Raw genomic sequence first — 17,049 nt, 5'->3', positions numbered from 1 at the left:
TCATGTTCGTGACTGTAGTGGAAATAAAACCACTTCATGTTCGTGACTGTAGTGGAAATAAACCCACTTCATGTTCGTGACTGTAGTGGAAATAAAACCACTTCATGTTCGTGACTGTAGTGTAAATAAACCCACTTCATGTTCGTGACTGTAGTGGAAATAAACCCACTTCATGTTCGTGACTGTAGTGTAAATAAACCCACTTCATGTTCGTGACTGTAGTGGAAATAAAACCACTTCATGTTCGTGACTGTAGTGGAAATAAACCCACTTCATGTTCGTGACTGTCGTGGAAATAAACCCACTTCATGTTCGTGACTGTAGTGGAAATAAACCCACTTCATGTTCGTGACTGTAGTGGAAATAAACCCACTTCATGTTCGTGACTGTAGTGGAAATAAACCCACTTCATGTTCGTGACTGTAGTGGAAATAAACCCACTTCATGTTCGTGACTGTAGTGGAAATAAAACCACTTCATGTTCGTGACTGTCGTGTAAATAAAACCACTTCATGTTCGTGACTGTCGTGTAAATAAAACCACTTCATGTTCGTGACTGTAGTGGAAATAAAACCACTTCATGTTCGTGACTGTCGTGGAAATAAACCCACTTCATGTTCGTGACTGTCGTGGAAATAAACCCACTTCATGTTCGTGACTGTCGTGTAAATAAACCCACTTCATGTTCGTGACTGTAGTGGAAATAAAACCACTTCATGTTCGTGACTGTAGTGTAAATAAACCCACTTCATGTTCGTGACTGTAGTGTAAATAAAACCACTTCATGTTCGTGACTGTAGTGGAAATAAAACCACTTCATGTTCGTGACTGTCGTGTAAATAAAACCACTTCATGTTCGTGACTGTCGTGGAAATAAACCCACTTCATGTTCGTGACTGTAGTGGAAATAAACCCACTTCATGTTCGTGACTGTAGTGTAAATAAAACCACTTCATGTTCGTGACTGTAGTGGAAATAAAACCACTTCATGTTCGTGACTGTCGTGTAAATAAAACCACTTCATGTTCGTGACTGTCGTGGAAATAAAACCACTTCATGTTCGTGACTGTCGTGGAAATAAACCCACTTCATGTTCGTGACTGTCGTGGAAATAAAACCACTTCATGTTCGTGACTGTCGTGGAAATAAACCCACTTCATGTTCGTGACTGTAGTGTAAATAAACCCACTTCATGTTCGTGACTGTAGTGGAAATAAACCCACTTCATGTTCGTGACTGTAGTGTAAATAAACCCACTTCATGTTCGTGACTGTAGTGGAAATAAAACCACTTCATGTTCGTGACTGTAGTGGAAATAAAACCACTTCATGTTCGTGACTGTAGTGTAAATAAACCCACTTCATGTTCGTGACTGTAGTGTAAATAAAACCACTTCATGTTCGTGACTGTAGTGGAAATAAAACCACTTCATGTTCGTGACTGTCGTGTAAATAAAACCACTTCATGTTCGTGACTGTCGTGGAAATAAACCCACTTCATGTTCGTGACTGTAGTGTAAATAAACCCACTTCATGTTCGTGACTGTAGTGTAAATAAAACCACTTCATGTTCGTGACTGTAGTGGAAATAAAACCACTTCATGTTCGTGACTGTCGTGTAAATAAAACCACTTCATGTTCGTGACTGTCGTGGAAATAAAACCACTTCATGTTCGTGACTGTCGTGGAAATAAACCCACTTCATGTTCGTGACTGTCGTGGAAATAAACCCACTTCATGTTCGTGACTGTCGTGGAAATAAACCCACTTCATGTTCGTGACTGTAGTGTAAATAAACCCACTTCATGTTCGTGACTGTAGTGGAAATAAACCCACTTCATGTTCGTGACTGTAGTGTAAATAAACCCACTTCATGTTCGTGACTGTAGTGGAAATAAAACCACTTCATGTTCGTGACTGTAGTGTAAATAAACCCACTTCATGTTCGTGACTGTAGTGTAAATAAAACCACTTCATGTTCGTGACTGTAGTGGAAATAAACCCACTTCATGTTCGTGACTGTCGTGGAAATAAACCCACTTCATGTTCGTGACTGTAGTGTAAATAAAACCACTTCATGTTCGTGACTGTAGTGGAAATAAAACCACTTCATGTTCGTGACTGTCGTGTAAATAAAACCACTTCATGTTCGTGACTGTCGTGGAAATAAACCCACTTCATGTTCGTGACTGTCGTGTAAATAAAACCACTTCATGTTCGTGACTGTCGTGTAAATAAACCCACTTCATGTTCGTGACTGTAGTGGAAATAAACCCACTTCATGTTCGTGACTGTAGTGTAAATAAAACCACTTCATGTTCGTGACTGTAGTGTAAATAAAACCACTTCATGTTCGTGACTGTAGTGTAAATAAAACCACTTCATGTTCGTGACTGTCGTGTAAATAAACCCACTTCATGTTCGTGACTGTCGTGTAAATAAACCCACTTCATGTTCGTGACTGTCGTGGAAATAAACCCACTTCATGTTCGTGACTGTAGTGTAAATAAAACCACTTCATGTTCGTGACTGTCGTGGAAATAAACCCACTTCATGTTCGTGACTGTAGTGTAAATAAAACCACTTCATGTTCGTGACTGTAGTGTAAATAAAACCACTTCATGTTCGTGACTGTAGTGGAAATAAAACCACTTCATGTTCGTGACTGTAGTGGAAATAAACCCACTTCATGTTCGTGACTGTAGTGGAAATAAAACCACTTCATGTTCGTGACTGTAGTGGAAATAAAACCACTTCATGTTCGTGACTGTAGTGTAAATAAAACCACTTCATGTTCGTGACTGTAGTGGAAATAAAACCACTTCATGTTCGTGACTGTAGTGTAAATAAAACCACTTCATGTTCGTGACTGTAGTGTAAATAAAACCACTTCATGTTCGTGACTGTAGTGGAAATAAAACCACTTCATGTTCGTGACTGTCGTGTAAATAAAACCACTTCATGTTCGTGACTGTAGTGGAAATAAACCCACTTCATGTTCGTGACTGTAGTGTAAATAAAACCACTTCATGTTCGTGACTGTAGTGTAAATAAAACCACTTCATGTTCGTGACTGTAGTGGAAATAAAACCACTTCATGTTCGTGACTGTAGTGGAAATAAACCCACTTCATGTTCGTGACTGTAGTGGAAATAAAACCACTTCATGTTCGTGACTGTAGTGGAAATAAAACCACTTCATGTTCGTGACTGTAGTGTAAATAAAACCACTTCATGTTCGTGACTGTAGTGGAAATAAAACCACTTCATGTTCGTGACTGTAGTGTAAATAAAACCACTTCATGTTCGTGACTGTAGTGTAAATAAAACCACTTCATGTTCGTGACTGTAGTGGAAATAAAACCACTTCATGTTCGTGACTGTCGTGTAAATAAAACCACTTCATGTTCGTGACTGTAGTGGAAATAAACCCACTTCATGTTCGTGACTGTAGTGTAAATAAAACCACTTCATGTTCGTGACTGTCGTGTAAATAAAACCACTTCATGTTCGTGACTGTCGTGTAAATAAAACCACTTCATGTTCGTGACTGTAGTGGAAATAAACCCACTTCATGTTCGTGACTGTAGTGTAAATAAAACCACTTCATGTTCGTGACTGTAGTGGAAATAAAACCACTTCATGTTCGTGACTGTCGTGTAAATAAAACCACTTCATGTTCGTGACTGTAGTGGAAATAAACCCACTTCATGTTCGTGACTGTAGTGGAAATAAACCCACTTCATGTTCGTGACTGTCGTGGAAATAAAACCACTTCATGTTCGTGACTGTCGTGGAAATAAACCCACTTCATGTTCGTGACTGTCGTGTAAATAAACCCACTTCCGCCCGTGAGTCCCGGTTGGTGTTGACAACCGTTCGAGGCGCTGATCAACTGACCGGGACGAGTCCGATCATGTGACCGAATGGAGGCGTCGCTGAAAACATTCACCCGTTCACCGCGCACACACACGCACACACACACACACACACACGCACCGCCAGGAACCCATTTCACAATAAACGGATAAAGACCCACTCTGGATGAACGCGGCTCGTCTCGTGTATTTCCGCCCACCACCGTGACATGAGGGAACATGGGGGCCAAAGAGTCGAGGATCGGGTTCCTGTCGTACGACGAGGCCGTGAAGAGAGGTGAGCTGAGCGCTAGCTCCGGCTAACTGTCAGTACAAAGGAGGACGGGACATCTGACGGTTTAAGAGGGACTCGCTGGTTGTCCTCGGTGGACGTCCGTCACAGGGCGACACGCGGCCTCCGCGGGAGGGCGAGCACACGTTCTTTAATTCGGCATCGAAATCGTTGCAAATCTGCCTTTATTTTTTTGGACACACGTGTAATTGATCGGTTTCGCCATGTCTGTGTTTTCCGCAGTCGTCTGCCCCTCGGAAGACTCCACTTGGAGGCTGCAGCGGGCAGCGTTTCCCGATAATGAAAGCTTAAATACACGAGTTCAGTGATCGTTGTGGTTATTGTGTCCACTCCGATTGGACTTATTATTCCTCGAAATATCGAAATGGCGTCGAGTGTTGTTTAATGTCTCGTGTGTGTTTACTTATAAGCAAGGTCATGTTAAATGGACAGATTGTTGGACGGGGCTCGGTGTGACGTCCTCCGCTGCTTGCGGGGCTCGTGTTGGCTACCGGAGGGCTGGCTGGACCCTGGTCACCGAAACACGGCTCAGGCTCCTTGAATGTTGTCAAGTTCTCCTGACAGCACGGAGGGCCAGGAGGGGAGGGCCACGGAGGGCCAGGGAGGGGAGGGCCACGGAGGGCCAGGAGGGGAGGGGAGGGCCGGGAGGGGAGGGCCACGGAGGGCCAGGAGGGGAGGGCCACGGAGGGGAGGGCCAGGGAGGGGAGGGCCACGGAGGGCCAGGAGGGGAGGGGAGGGCCGGGAGGGGAGGGCCACGGAGGGCCAGGAGGGGAGGGCCGGGAGGGGAGGGCCACGGAGGGGAGGGCCACGGAGGGCCACGGAGGGCCAGGAGGGGAGGGCCAGGGAGGGGAGGGCCACGGAGGGGAGGGCCACGGAGGGCCACGGAGGGCCAGGGAGGGGAGGGCCACGGAGGGCCAGGAGGGGAGGGCCACGGAGGGCCACGGAGGGGAGGGCCAGGGAGGGGAGGGCCACGGAGGGCCAGGAGGGGAGGGGAGGGCCGGGAGGGGAGGGCCACGGAGGGGAGGGCCACGGAGGGCCACGGAGGGCCAGGGAGGGGAGGGCCACGGAGGGCCAGGAGGGGAGGGCCACGGAGGGGAGGGCCACGGAGGGCCACGGAGGGCCAGGAGGGGAGGGCCGGGAGGGGAGGGCCACGGAGGGCCAGGAGGGGAGGGCCACGGAGGGGAGGGCCAGGGAGGGGAGGGCCACGGAGGGGAGGGGAGGGCCGGGAGGGGAGGGCCACGGAGGGCCACGGAGGGCCAGGGAGGGGAGGGCCACGGAGGGCCAGGAGGGGAGGGGAGGGCCGGGAGGGGAGGGCCACGGAGGGCCAGGAGGGGAGGGCCACGGAGGGGAGGGCCAGGGAGGGGAGGGCCACGGAGGGCCAGGAGGGGAGGGGAGGGCCGGGAGGGGAGGGCCACGGAGGGCCAGGAGGGGAGGGCCGGGAGGGGAGGGCCACGGAGGGGAGGGCCACGGAGGGCCACGGAGGGCCAGGGAGGGGAGGGCCACGGAGGGCCAGGAGGGGAGGGGAGGGCCGGGAGGGGAGGGCCACGGAGGGCCAGGAGGGGAGGGCCAGGGAGGGGAGGGCCACGGAGGGGAGGGCCACGGAGGGCCACGGAGGGCCAGGGAGGGGAGGGCCACGGAGGGCCAGGAGGGGAGGGCCACGGAGGGCCACGGAGGGGAGGGCCAGGGAGGGGAGGGCCACGGAGGGCCAGGAGGGGAGGGGAGGGCCGGGAGGGGAGGGCCACGGAGGGGAGGGCCACGGAGGGCCACGGAGGGCCAGGGAGGGGAGGGCCACGGAGGGCCAGGAGGGGAGGGCCACGGAGGGGAGGGCCACGGAGGGCCACGGAGGGCCAGGAGGGGAGGGGAGGGCCGGGAGGGGAGGGCCACGGAGGGCCAGGAGGGGAGGGCCACGGAGGGGAGGGCCAGGGAGGGGAGGGCCACGGAGGGCCAGGAGGGGAGGGGAGGGCCGGGAGGGGAGGGCCACGGAGGGGAGGGCCACGGAGGGCCACGGAGGGCCAGGGAGGGGAGGGCCACGGAGGGCCAGGAGGGGAGGGGAGGGGAGGGCCGGGAGGGGAGGGCCACGGAGGGCCAGGAGGGGAGGGCCAGGGAGGGGAGGGCCAGGGAGGGGAGGGCCACGGAGGGCCACGGAGGGCCAGGGAGGGGAGGGCCACGGAGGGCCAGGAGGGGAGGGCCACGGAGGGCCACGGAGGGGAGGGCCAGGGAGGGGAGGGCCACGGAGGGCCAGGAGGGGAGGGGAGGGCCGGGAGGGGAGGGCCACGGAGGGGAGGGCCACGGAGGGCCACGGAGGGCCAGGGAGGGGAGGGCCACGGAGGGCCAGGGAGGGGAGGGCCACGGAGGGCCAGGAGGGGAGGGCCAGGGAGGGGAGGGCCAGGGAGGGCCACGGAGGGCCAGGAGGGGAGGGCCACAGAGGGCCACGGAGGGGAGGGCCAGGAGGGCCATGGAGGGCCAGGAGGGGAGGGCCACGGAGGGGAGGGCCACGGAGGGCCAGGAGGGGAGGGCCAGGGAGGGGAGGGCCAGGGAGGGGAGGGCCACGGAGGGCCAGGGAGGGGAGGGCCACGGAGGGGAGGGCCACGGAGGGCCACGGAGGGCCAGGAGGGGAGGGCCACAGAGGGCCACGGAGGGCCAGGAGGGCCACGGAGGGCCAGGGAGGGCCAGGAGGGGAGGGCCACAGAGGGCCACGGAGGGCCAGGAGGGCCACGGAGGGCCAGGAGGGCCACAGAGCTGTTGATCGGCTCGGTAACGGCTCTGCCCGTGCAGCCGCTCGGCTGTTCGCTGGCTTCCAGCTGCGGTTCCGGGATGCCTCCAGACCTGGTACTGGAGGACTGTCGGGTCAACATGAGCTGGATGTGTAGTCGGAACAACAAACCGATGTTCTGTCGTTGCAGCTGGTCTCTTCAAGAAGGAGCGTCTGGGGCTTTTTAACACTGAAAAATGTAAACAAACCGGGTCTGACAGGCCTGTCTGCATGGGACGGTCCTGGTCCTGGTTCTGGATCGGGTTGTATGGGCAGGAGTAAGTCAGCAGTAATTGCATGCTGTTAGTGTTGCTGCACTTCTTATGTAAGATGTGGGTGAACATTTATCAGGAAGCACATTAGAGATCTTGTTGCACTTTGCTCCGCCGGGTTGGCAGCAGCTGAACTTTGTCTGTGGATTTCAGGCTGTTACACATTCATCCGGGACGGTGCCATAACTTCACCGGGCTGCCACCGTAAACTTGGACTGACATTTGCCTTGCATTGACATTTAAAGTCCATTTTGTTTTAAGTTATAGGATTCTTCAATTTCAGCCAATATTTGGACGAGCCTTCGTCCTTGTGTCGCTTTCTGTCTTTCCGCTATCAAATCCTTGTGTGGTGGTTGTGACGTTCCTCGAGCTGGTTGCCATTCTCACTCTGATGGTCACGTGTGAAAGACACACACACACACACACACACACACACACACACACACACACACACACACGCGGTGGAATTACCCAGCCATCCAGCCTTATCTGACCAGTCACATGGCAGCATTCCTGATTCCCACAGCAGGCTTGACTGCAGCAATTATGGGTTCAGTTTTCGTAGAAGCTCGACTCTGCCAGCTCACCAGCAACGAGATGATCCGGGAGCATCCTGTCGGAGCGGTCCAGCTTCAACGTGTTCCTCCAGGATCGTTCCTCGCTGCCGTCCGGAGCGTTCACTCCAGCAGGAGTGTGCAGGCTTGATGTTTCACTTTAGCTCACATGCACTTTATGCACTTTAAACAGCCCACATGCACTTTAAACAGCTCACATGCACTTTATGCACTTTAAGCAGCTCACATGCACCTTAAACAGCTCACATGCACTTTAAACAGCTCACATGCACTTTATGCACTTTAAGCAGCTCACATGCACCTTAAACAGCTCACATGCACTTTAAACAGCTCACATGCACTTTATGCACTTTAAGCAGCTCACATGCACTTTAAACAGCTCACATGCACTTTATGCACTTTAAGCAGCTCACATGCACCTTAAACAGCTCACATGCACTTTAAACAGCCCACATGCACTTTATGCACTTTAAACAGCTCACATGCACTTTATGCACTTTAAACAGCCCACATGCACTTTAAACAGCTCACATGCACTTTATGCACTTTAAGCAGCTCACATGCACCTTAAACAGCTCACATGCACTTTAAACAGCTCACATGCACTTTATGCACTTTAAACAGCTCACATGCACTTTATGCACTTTAAGCAGCTCACATGCACCTTAAACAGCTCACATGCACTTTAAACAGCCCACATGCACTTTATGCACTTTAAACAGCTCACATGCACTTTATGCACTTTAAACAGCCCACATGCACTTTAAACAGCCCACATGCACTTTTTGCACTTTAAACAGCCCACATGCACTTTTTGCACTTTAAACAGCTCACATGCACTTTATGCACTTTAAACAGCTCACATGCACTTTTTGAACTTTAAACAGCTCACACGCACTTTATGCACTTTAAACAGCCCACATGCATTTTTTGCACTTTAAACAGCTCACATGCACTTTTTGCACTTTAAACAGCTCACATGCACTTTAAACAGCCCACATGCACTTTTTGCACTTTAAACAGCTCACACGCACTTTATGCACTTTAAACAGCTCACATGCACTTTTTGCACTTTAAACAGCCCACATGCACTTTAAACAGCCCACATGCACTTTTTGCACTTTAAACAGCCCACATGCACTTTATGCACTTTAAACAGCCCACATGCACTTTTTGCACTTTAAACAGCCCACATGCACTTTATGCACTTTAAACAGCTCACACGCATTTTAAACAGCTCACATGCACTTTAAACAGCTCACACGCACTTTATGCACTTTAAACAGCCCACATGCACTTTAAACAGCTCACACGCACTTTAAACAGCCCACATGCACTTTTAAACAGCTCACACGCACTTTAAACAGCCCACATGCACTTTAAACAGCTCACATGCACTTTAAACAGCCCACATGCACTTTATGCACTTTAAACAGCTCACACGCATTTTAAACAGCTCACATGCACTTTAAACAGCTCACACGCACTTTAAACAGCCCACATGCACTTTTAAACAGCTCACGTGCACTTTAAACAGCCCACATGCACTTTAAACAGCCCACATGCACTTTTAAACAGCTCACACGCACTTTAAACAGCTCACATGCACTTTAAACAGCTCACATGCACTTTAAACAGCCCACATGCACTTTATGCACTTTAAACAGCTCACACGCATTTTAAACAGCTCACATGCACTTTAAACAGCTCACACGCACTTTAAACAGCCCACATGCACTTTTAAACAGCTCACGTGCACTTTAAACAGCCCACATGCACTTTAAACAGCCCACATGCACTTTTAAACAGCTCACACGCACTTTAAACAGCTCACATGCACTTTAAACAGCTCACATGCACTTTAAACAGCCCACATGCACTTTATGCACTTTAAACAGCTCACACGCATTTTAAACAGCTCACATGCACTTTAAACAGCCCACATGCACTTTTAAACAGCTCACACGCACTTTAAACAGCTCACATGCACTTTAAACAGCTCACATGCACTTTAAACAGCCCACATGCACTTTATGCACTTTAAACAGCTCACACGCATTTTAAACAGCTCACATGCACTTTAAACAGCCCACATGCACTTTTAAACAGCTCACACGCACTTTAAACAGCTCACATGCACTTTAAACAGCTCACATGCACTTTAAACAGCCCACATGCACTTTATGCACTTTAAACAGCTCACACGCATTTTAAACAGCTCACATGCACTTTAAACAGCCCACATGCACTTTTAAACAGCTCACACGCACTTTAAACAGCTCACATGCAAACGATCACATTCTGGAAATAGAACAAACTTGGATCAGTGCTGGACACATTAATGCATTATAAATGTGAGTAGTTGAATATATAAAGAAGCTGCCAATCAGAGCAGAGATTAAGAATCAGCGAACATATTGAGGTCCAGAGAGGGCCCGGTTTGATGAGCAGTACTCTAAATTAGACAAAACTCATTGAAGAAGAAGTTCATGGTTCAAGACTGCACACACACAGAGAGGTTATCTGAAGTCCAAACATCCAGACAGCCGGGTTGTTTGAGGCAGCGAACATGCTGGGAGAGGAGCAGTGGTTCCTGCCTGGAGGTCCTGGTTCAATGGCACAGTCTGGAAATGCTGTAATATCATCATCGCCCTGCGCAGCAGCTCACTGAGCTCATTATGGCCCTGGAGGTACCAAGTGATAGAAAATCTGGACTATATTATATTATATTATTACTTTGGCTTATTGTAAAATGATCCTTAATGATCCCCTCCAGACAGCTTTTAAGATGTTTGGAAAATACTGCACTATGAATCATCATTTTTGTGTCTGATGGTTTTTCACAAAAACATGAGTTACAAAACTCCATAAATTGACTCTTTTTTTAAGCATGTCTTTATTAACTTTTATAATAAGAGGAGCAACATAAACAACAACAATAAAACATACGCAGTTTGAACATCTGCTGTTGACACACCAATGAAATGAAATTTAAAAAGATAATCTAATTAAATGAAAATTAGAAAATAAAATGGAAGAAATTAATTAATAAATATAAATAAAATAAGTATTCAGGATTTATCTTAGTTCATCACTCCATACATTGTATTATACCTCATTATGTTCCAAAAAAATTGTAAAGGACTTCTTCTCAGAGCTCCTTAAAATGAGATTTTTTTTCACTTTCATCGGACACCCAGCAGATAAAGTGAAAACTGGTTTTAAATGTCCTGCACACGAAGCTCCAACATTCAACTCCAGGAACAACAAGACAAACTCACGTGTGAGTGGACGAGCACTTTAAGTGTTGAGCAACAAGGTTCATGTTTAATGTCATCTCCTTTTTAAAAGGCAGCAGCTGACCGTGTCTCTGGCATAACGTCCTGATATCATATCAGTACGGTGATCCGAGACGGAAAGTGTCTCAGATTTTGGAATATTTTGGATGTCCTGATATCATGATGGAGTCTAATTGTTGTCTTTTCCTGGTTTTAAAGGTTTCCTATCTGCAGACTGTGTTCAGTGAACAGGACTGTGTCCTTCCTGGAGGTGTCGACTCTCCTCCTCAGACTGTTGTTGGAACGTAATATGCTCACAGAAATCTTACTTCAAAGATCTTTACCTAGAAATACATCAATACAAACCAGAGAACTAATAGAGGAGCACACAGCGAGTAAAGTTAGGACCTGCTGTAATCTGTAGTTCCAGATGTAACGTATCAGCAGGATATCACACCGACACTCTGGAGCTCCTTCACAATAAAAGCCTTTTTAACTGAACTGCAACAGCAGAACGTTCAGTCACTGAGTGAATAAGAGAGGAAGTTACACCATTGGTTGGCTGGATGCCGCGACTTCCTGTATACATTTCAAATGAAAAGTTTCACACACACACACACACACACACACACACACACACACACACACACACACACACACACACACACACGTATCTGTCTGTGAAGGGAAACGTCCGACTGTTCTTCAGAATCAGACTCCCCTGTAGTTGTTCGAGGATCCGTCTGAACGTCTGCGGTCGACCACCGTATCGTCCGGTGATGCAACACCGGCGGTCGTCCGTGTTTCTCTGCCTCCGAGCGGCGTGACGTCAGGATGCCAGCAGCCCGGCCGATGACCCGCTGCTTTGCATGGTGACCTGAGCTGCGTGGTTTTGTGATGGTTAATTTGATTACAGCAGCCACACAGACTTCCAGTATGTGGGCTCCTGTTTTGGTTGTTTGAATTTGCATGGCAGCTTACTGTATCCTGAGAGCACATCTGACCTCCGACTGAAACATGAAAACGTGACTCAACCATGCAGTGCCGGTTCTTGTCTTGGGAAACACGTCGTCGTAGATTATAACTGGAGTATTGACTTGTGTTTGATAAAACTAATGAGGAAGTTCAGCAGGCTCCTGATCGGTGAGCTGCTCAGTCATTTCACTCCCTGACTTCCTCCAACTGGTTTACTGTAAACCAGCAGCACACACAGTCTGAAGCCTTTTGAAAGGTGTGTTGTCTCTTCTGCATTTCCTGCTGTACAGCAATACAACAATACAACGCACTGAGCTGCACCGCTCACTGTACATCTGCTCTAACAGCAGCAGCTGAGTCCAGTTTCAGTATTACATGTTTGTCAATCAAATAACTGCATTCATGTAAATAGCAGTTCGGGGTTTGATAACATTTTATTTTACACAAAGCCAGGATTAAACTCTCTAATTAAACCTGAATATTTTGTAATCTTTACCGTGAAGCTCATTTTTCAGGTTTATTTTTCCATCAAGTTATTGGTGACTAAATGTTCAAAGGTTTGTTTTAGAGCAGTGTGTCTAAGAAACAGATGACGCAACATTAAACTGGATCCAAAATGAAACCATCTTTCAGAATATAAGAGGTCACAGTCTTCATTTTAAATCTCTGGTATGCCAGTTTCAGATGTGCAGCAGCACGATGCTGATGTTGCGTTACCATCTGAATAAAAGAGGAAATCAACCGCAGAAGAAAAATGGACCGCTGGTCCAAAGACAACACTGATCCCATCCCGTCCTCCATCGCTGATATCAGCTGTTTCTCTTCAGGTGCCTTTTCATATCGTTTGTGTTGAAAGTAACTTTGAGGTGTTAAATTCATGTTCATATTTGACCTGTTTGATGATCCAAAGTGTTTCATTCAAACTGAAACTTTCTGAAAACGTTCTCCTGCTGTTTTAAAAGGTTTTGTTTGTAGCTGTAGTTTAATGTTCGTTTACCATTAGTTTACTGTGTTTAAACCCGGCGGTTGTCTGTGTTCCTGTGTGTCACCACAGTTGCTATGGTAACGGGGAGAGGACCCAGGCAGAGGGCGGTCCCACAAAAGTCCCACAAAACAGAGTTATAGGAATTTAAAAGGTTCTAGGTTTCCCCGGTGAGGACACAGAAAAAGGGGGAACTTCCTCCCACCGATGTCAGAACTGAGAAATAGTTCCTGCGGTCTGAAAACACTGACTGTAGCTCAGTTTCAGTTGTAAGAAGTTATGCCCAGAACCAGAACCAAGGCCGGGCATTAAGTGGGTTTATTTGAACTGATACCAGTTGGTCCAGATTGGCCCAGAACCTCAGAACTGGCTCGCTTCTCTGTCTATAATCATTAAAGTCTTTTTTCAAAGCTGACATTTGGACGTGTTATCGTAGCTAAAATACACCAGGGGCGTAGTGCTGTTTGTCTGATGTTTCAGTGTGTTTCTAAGGTGGTGTAACCTGTTCCTACAGTGGCAGGTTCACTTCCAATCATCAACAGTGTGTCCAGTCATTTTGATTTAATAAAGTCAACAATACAGTCATACAATCTTCAACATTTGTTCTGGTTTATTAATCTGAAATGTTATTGAATTCTGCAAATGTTTCAGAATAAAAGCCTTGTTCAGAAAGGAAAGGTGTCTTCTGAAATGATAGAAGGCTTTTAATTTGAAACGGGCACAGGAAGTGTTGAGTTTGTGTTAGCAGTGTAATGCAGTAATTTGAATAGAGCAGATCAAGAAAACGGCAAACATTTAGATCCGAAGCGTTGTTGTGGGGCGCTGCAGCTGCAGTACACCACAACACCAGCAGGTGTCACTAATAGCAACAACACAGCACCAGCTCTTTGGGAGTCTTCAGTATTAGTTGCAAATTTAAGACCAAAAATAATAAATAAATTAAACGAATGGATTTCAACGTAAACTTGTATTTGAATAAAGGCTGAACGCTCAGTATTCCCAATGTTATATTTTAATGTTAATGTCATTTTAAGGACAGTAACTTTGTATTATGAGCAGCCTACAACTCATGTCATTGACGACATCAGTCTAATCAGAATAACCTGAGTTGCTATGGAAACACAAACAAGGTCATGTTAGCCACTAAATTGCGAGCGCTGTGTGTGATTCGTCGCTTCAACAGGTCCACGAACAGCAACGGGAGTGTTTCAGGTTCTCGTTGATATCCAGGGAAGTGAAATGTTAGCGGTGCTTTCTGGCTTCTGTTTGGTTTCAACTTGCCTCTGGTCATCTGACTCAAACACCAAGTATCTCCAAACTGTTGTTGTGTGTGTTGTTTTATGGAGGTATCTCCAGTGGTTAGTCCGGTGTGCGGCAGCTTCACTGCCTCCCACACATCAACCGCCACCTTTTCAGACTTGCTGTGGACCTGATGATGGTGATGACATCCCCGGTTAGTAATAACATTAAGAAGATGATTCACATTCACAACCAGAGACGGAACAGCCATCATTTGTTTTAGCATTTCAGCCTGCTGTCAAAGAAAGTTCAGTAGAGCAGGTTAGATACCGGTCTGTAAAATAAGAATAATTAGTTTGAATGTCTCTTAAAAGGTGTGCCTGCATCCAGTTGTTGTTGTTGTTGTTGTTGTTTAAGAAAACAGCATGTGCTGAACAGCGGGGTTGATACCGTCTTTATGAGGGTTTGTTGAATACAGTGATGATTGGCTCTGAAAATACAAATAAGATATTGTTGTTTTATGTTGTTTTCCTCCTCAGCGTCATGCTGGATGTGTGATGTCATGACTGCAGGTGAAGTGAGCTGTTCAGGAACGCCGCCTGTATGTGAGTGTGTGTGAGTGTGTGTGTGTGTGTGTGTGTGTGTGTGTGTGTGTGTGTGTGAGTGTGTGTGTGTGTGTGTGTGTGTGTGTGTGTGAGTGTGTGTGTGTGTGTGTGTGAGTGTGTGAGTGTGTGAGTGTGAGTGTGTGTGTGTGTGTGTGTGTGTGTGTGTGTGTGAGTGTGTGTGTGAGTGTGAGTGTGTGTGTGTGTGTGTGTGAGTGTGTGTGTGAGTGTGAGTGTGTGTGTGAGTGTGAGTGTGTGTGTGAGTGTGTGTGTGAGTGTGAGTGTGTGTGTGAGTGTGAGTGTGTGTGTGTGTGAGTGTGAGTGTGTGTGTGTGTGTGAGTGTGTGTGTGAGTGTGTGTGTGTGTGAGTGTGTGTGTGTGAGTGTGAGTGTGAGTGTGAGTGTGTGTGTGTGTGTGAGTGTGTGTGTGTGTGTGTGTGTGTGTGTGTGTGTGTGTGTGTGTGTGTGTGTGTGTGTGTGTGTGTGTGTGTGTGTGTGTGTGTGAGTGTGTGTGTGTGTGTGTGTGTGTGTGTGTGTGTGTGTAGAAATCCGCCCATTGTTTGCTGTGAATGGGATGGTAGCTGTTGCACTTAATGCAGCCAGTGTCCAGAATCCAGTCGTTGCATCACAGCAGCACAGAACTCTCAGTGTTCTCCTTCATGTGAACCAGCTCTGTTTTTCTTCCCTATTCGTCCGTCTAATTGCAGCAACTTTTCCTATTATCCAGCAGTGCCGTTCTGTCATCGGTGGAGTCGAACACGTCTTGTTCACTCCCTGAATGTTTCCTGTGTTTATTGTCGAGGCCATGATACCTGTGATGTGTTCAAATGCATCTGTATTTATGATCAACAGTCTAAAATCAAAGATATTCATTTTACAAACCAAGAGAAACACTCATGTGAGGAGAAACTTTGCTATTTCTGCTTCATAAATGACTTCAGTGATCAACAGATTAATAAAACAGTTTAAGATACACAGTCTGTTATTTAACAATTAACTGATCGATTCTTTCAGTCTGATTGAACCTGCCGGCATTGTTTTTGTGGCGTTTGGTTTTGCCACGGCGTCGTCTCTAAAACATGATTGTTGGTCCTGTTTGATGTTGAGAGCTTCTGAACAGGGAGTCAAGGACATTTTTCTATCTTCATCTTTTTTATAATTTTATATTTCCTTTTATTTTTGTGAATCAGTCAAATCAAACAAAGAGAAAGCCTTTCGAGTCTGAACCCGCTTTAATCTGTAGTTCTTGGGAACAGTGTTTGCATGTAGATATTTGTTTTACGGGTATGTATCATAATTATACAGATCCTTGTTTTTGTTCTGTGGTCATTGGGACACAGTCAGGTTTTTCTTGTTTTGGTTTTGGTGGCTGCACGTTGAAGTAATGATGCTTCATTGAACTTAACATTATATTTAGGGATCTTTCTTACTGCATGCTTTTGTACAGAAGTTTATTTTATTCACGCAAGAAAAATAATTGGTGACTTTACTGCATAAATGATCTCATGATGGTCTTATAATTACCAGAAAAGCTCTCATAATGTGGGTGTGACAGTCAGGAGGAAAAGCTGGACGTCATCAGACTTGTTGAGAGGTGGAGACATCGTGATGCTGCCAGATTAATGTCTGCTTTACAAAGTTGAATCAACTGTTAGCAGCTCCTGTTTAAAACGATCCGCTGGAGAACTGATACTGATCAAATCTGAAAAGCGCCGTTTTCTCAGGCAGCTTCTGAAGTGAGTCTCTGCAGAGTGAGTTACCTGCTGGGCGGCCGCTTCACCCTCATTCTTCTATCTCACATGTTTGTTTCCATTTTTACATGAACAGTTCCCTCCTGCTACGAGATGAGGCCTCCATGATCTTTTCTTTTTGCAGTACATTTCTGTCATTTGGAGATCACACGTGTATTCAGTGTTCTTCTGTCTGCGTTTACGCACACACACGCATGTGTCGGTCTGTCAGTCATCTCTTTCATGTTCTGCCATCTTTTTTTTCACTTGTATTTTGGTTTTTCAAGCTTGTAACATATAACAGAATAAAATACAATTTAGAACAAAAACAGGCCATTCATAATAGTTCAAATACTCATTTATCAAAAACAGTCTCTTTCTGTCCAACATAGATGTGCACCTCTGTTGATTTCATCAACAACTTGTAAAATCCTAAAAATCCTGATGTGGTGAAGCAGATGTTGCAGCAGGGAAGGAT

At 47.1% G+C, this 17,049-nt stretch overlaps 1 protein-coding gene across 5 annotated transcripts in view; it reads left to right on the top strand.

Moving 5' to 3' along the window:
• Positions 1–3,932: 3,932 nt before the first annotated feature.
• usp32 (ubiquitin specific peptidase 32) overlaps positions 3,933–17,049 on the top strand; it is a 100,394-nt gene continuing 87,277 nt past the window's right edge. For all 5 annotated transcript variants that reach the window (XM_069166494.1, XM_069166493.1, XM_069166496.1 and 2 more), the window contains exon 1: positions 3,933–4,153. In XM_069166494.1, the coding sequence (XP_069022595.1) occupies positions 4,096–4,153 (58 nt within the window). In that variant the 5' untranslated portion in view covers positions 3,933–4,095. The remainder of the gene's footprint in view (positions 4,154–17,049) is intronic.

Source organism: Embiotoca jacksoni, unplaced genomic scaffold, assembly GCF_022577435.1.
Source record: "Embiotoca jacksoni isolate LCO1_2020_lvr unplaced genomic scaffold, fEmbJac1.0.p SCAF_39, whole genome shotgun sequence".
Lineage (NCBI taxonomy): Eukaryota > Metazoa > Chordata > Actinopteri > Embiotocidae > Embiotoca > Embiotoca jacksoni.
Note: the sequence above shows the minus strand (reverse complement) of the source record. Positions and strands in the feature narration are given on the sequence as shown.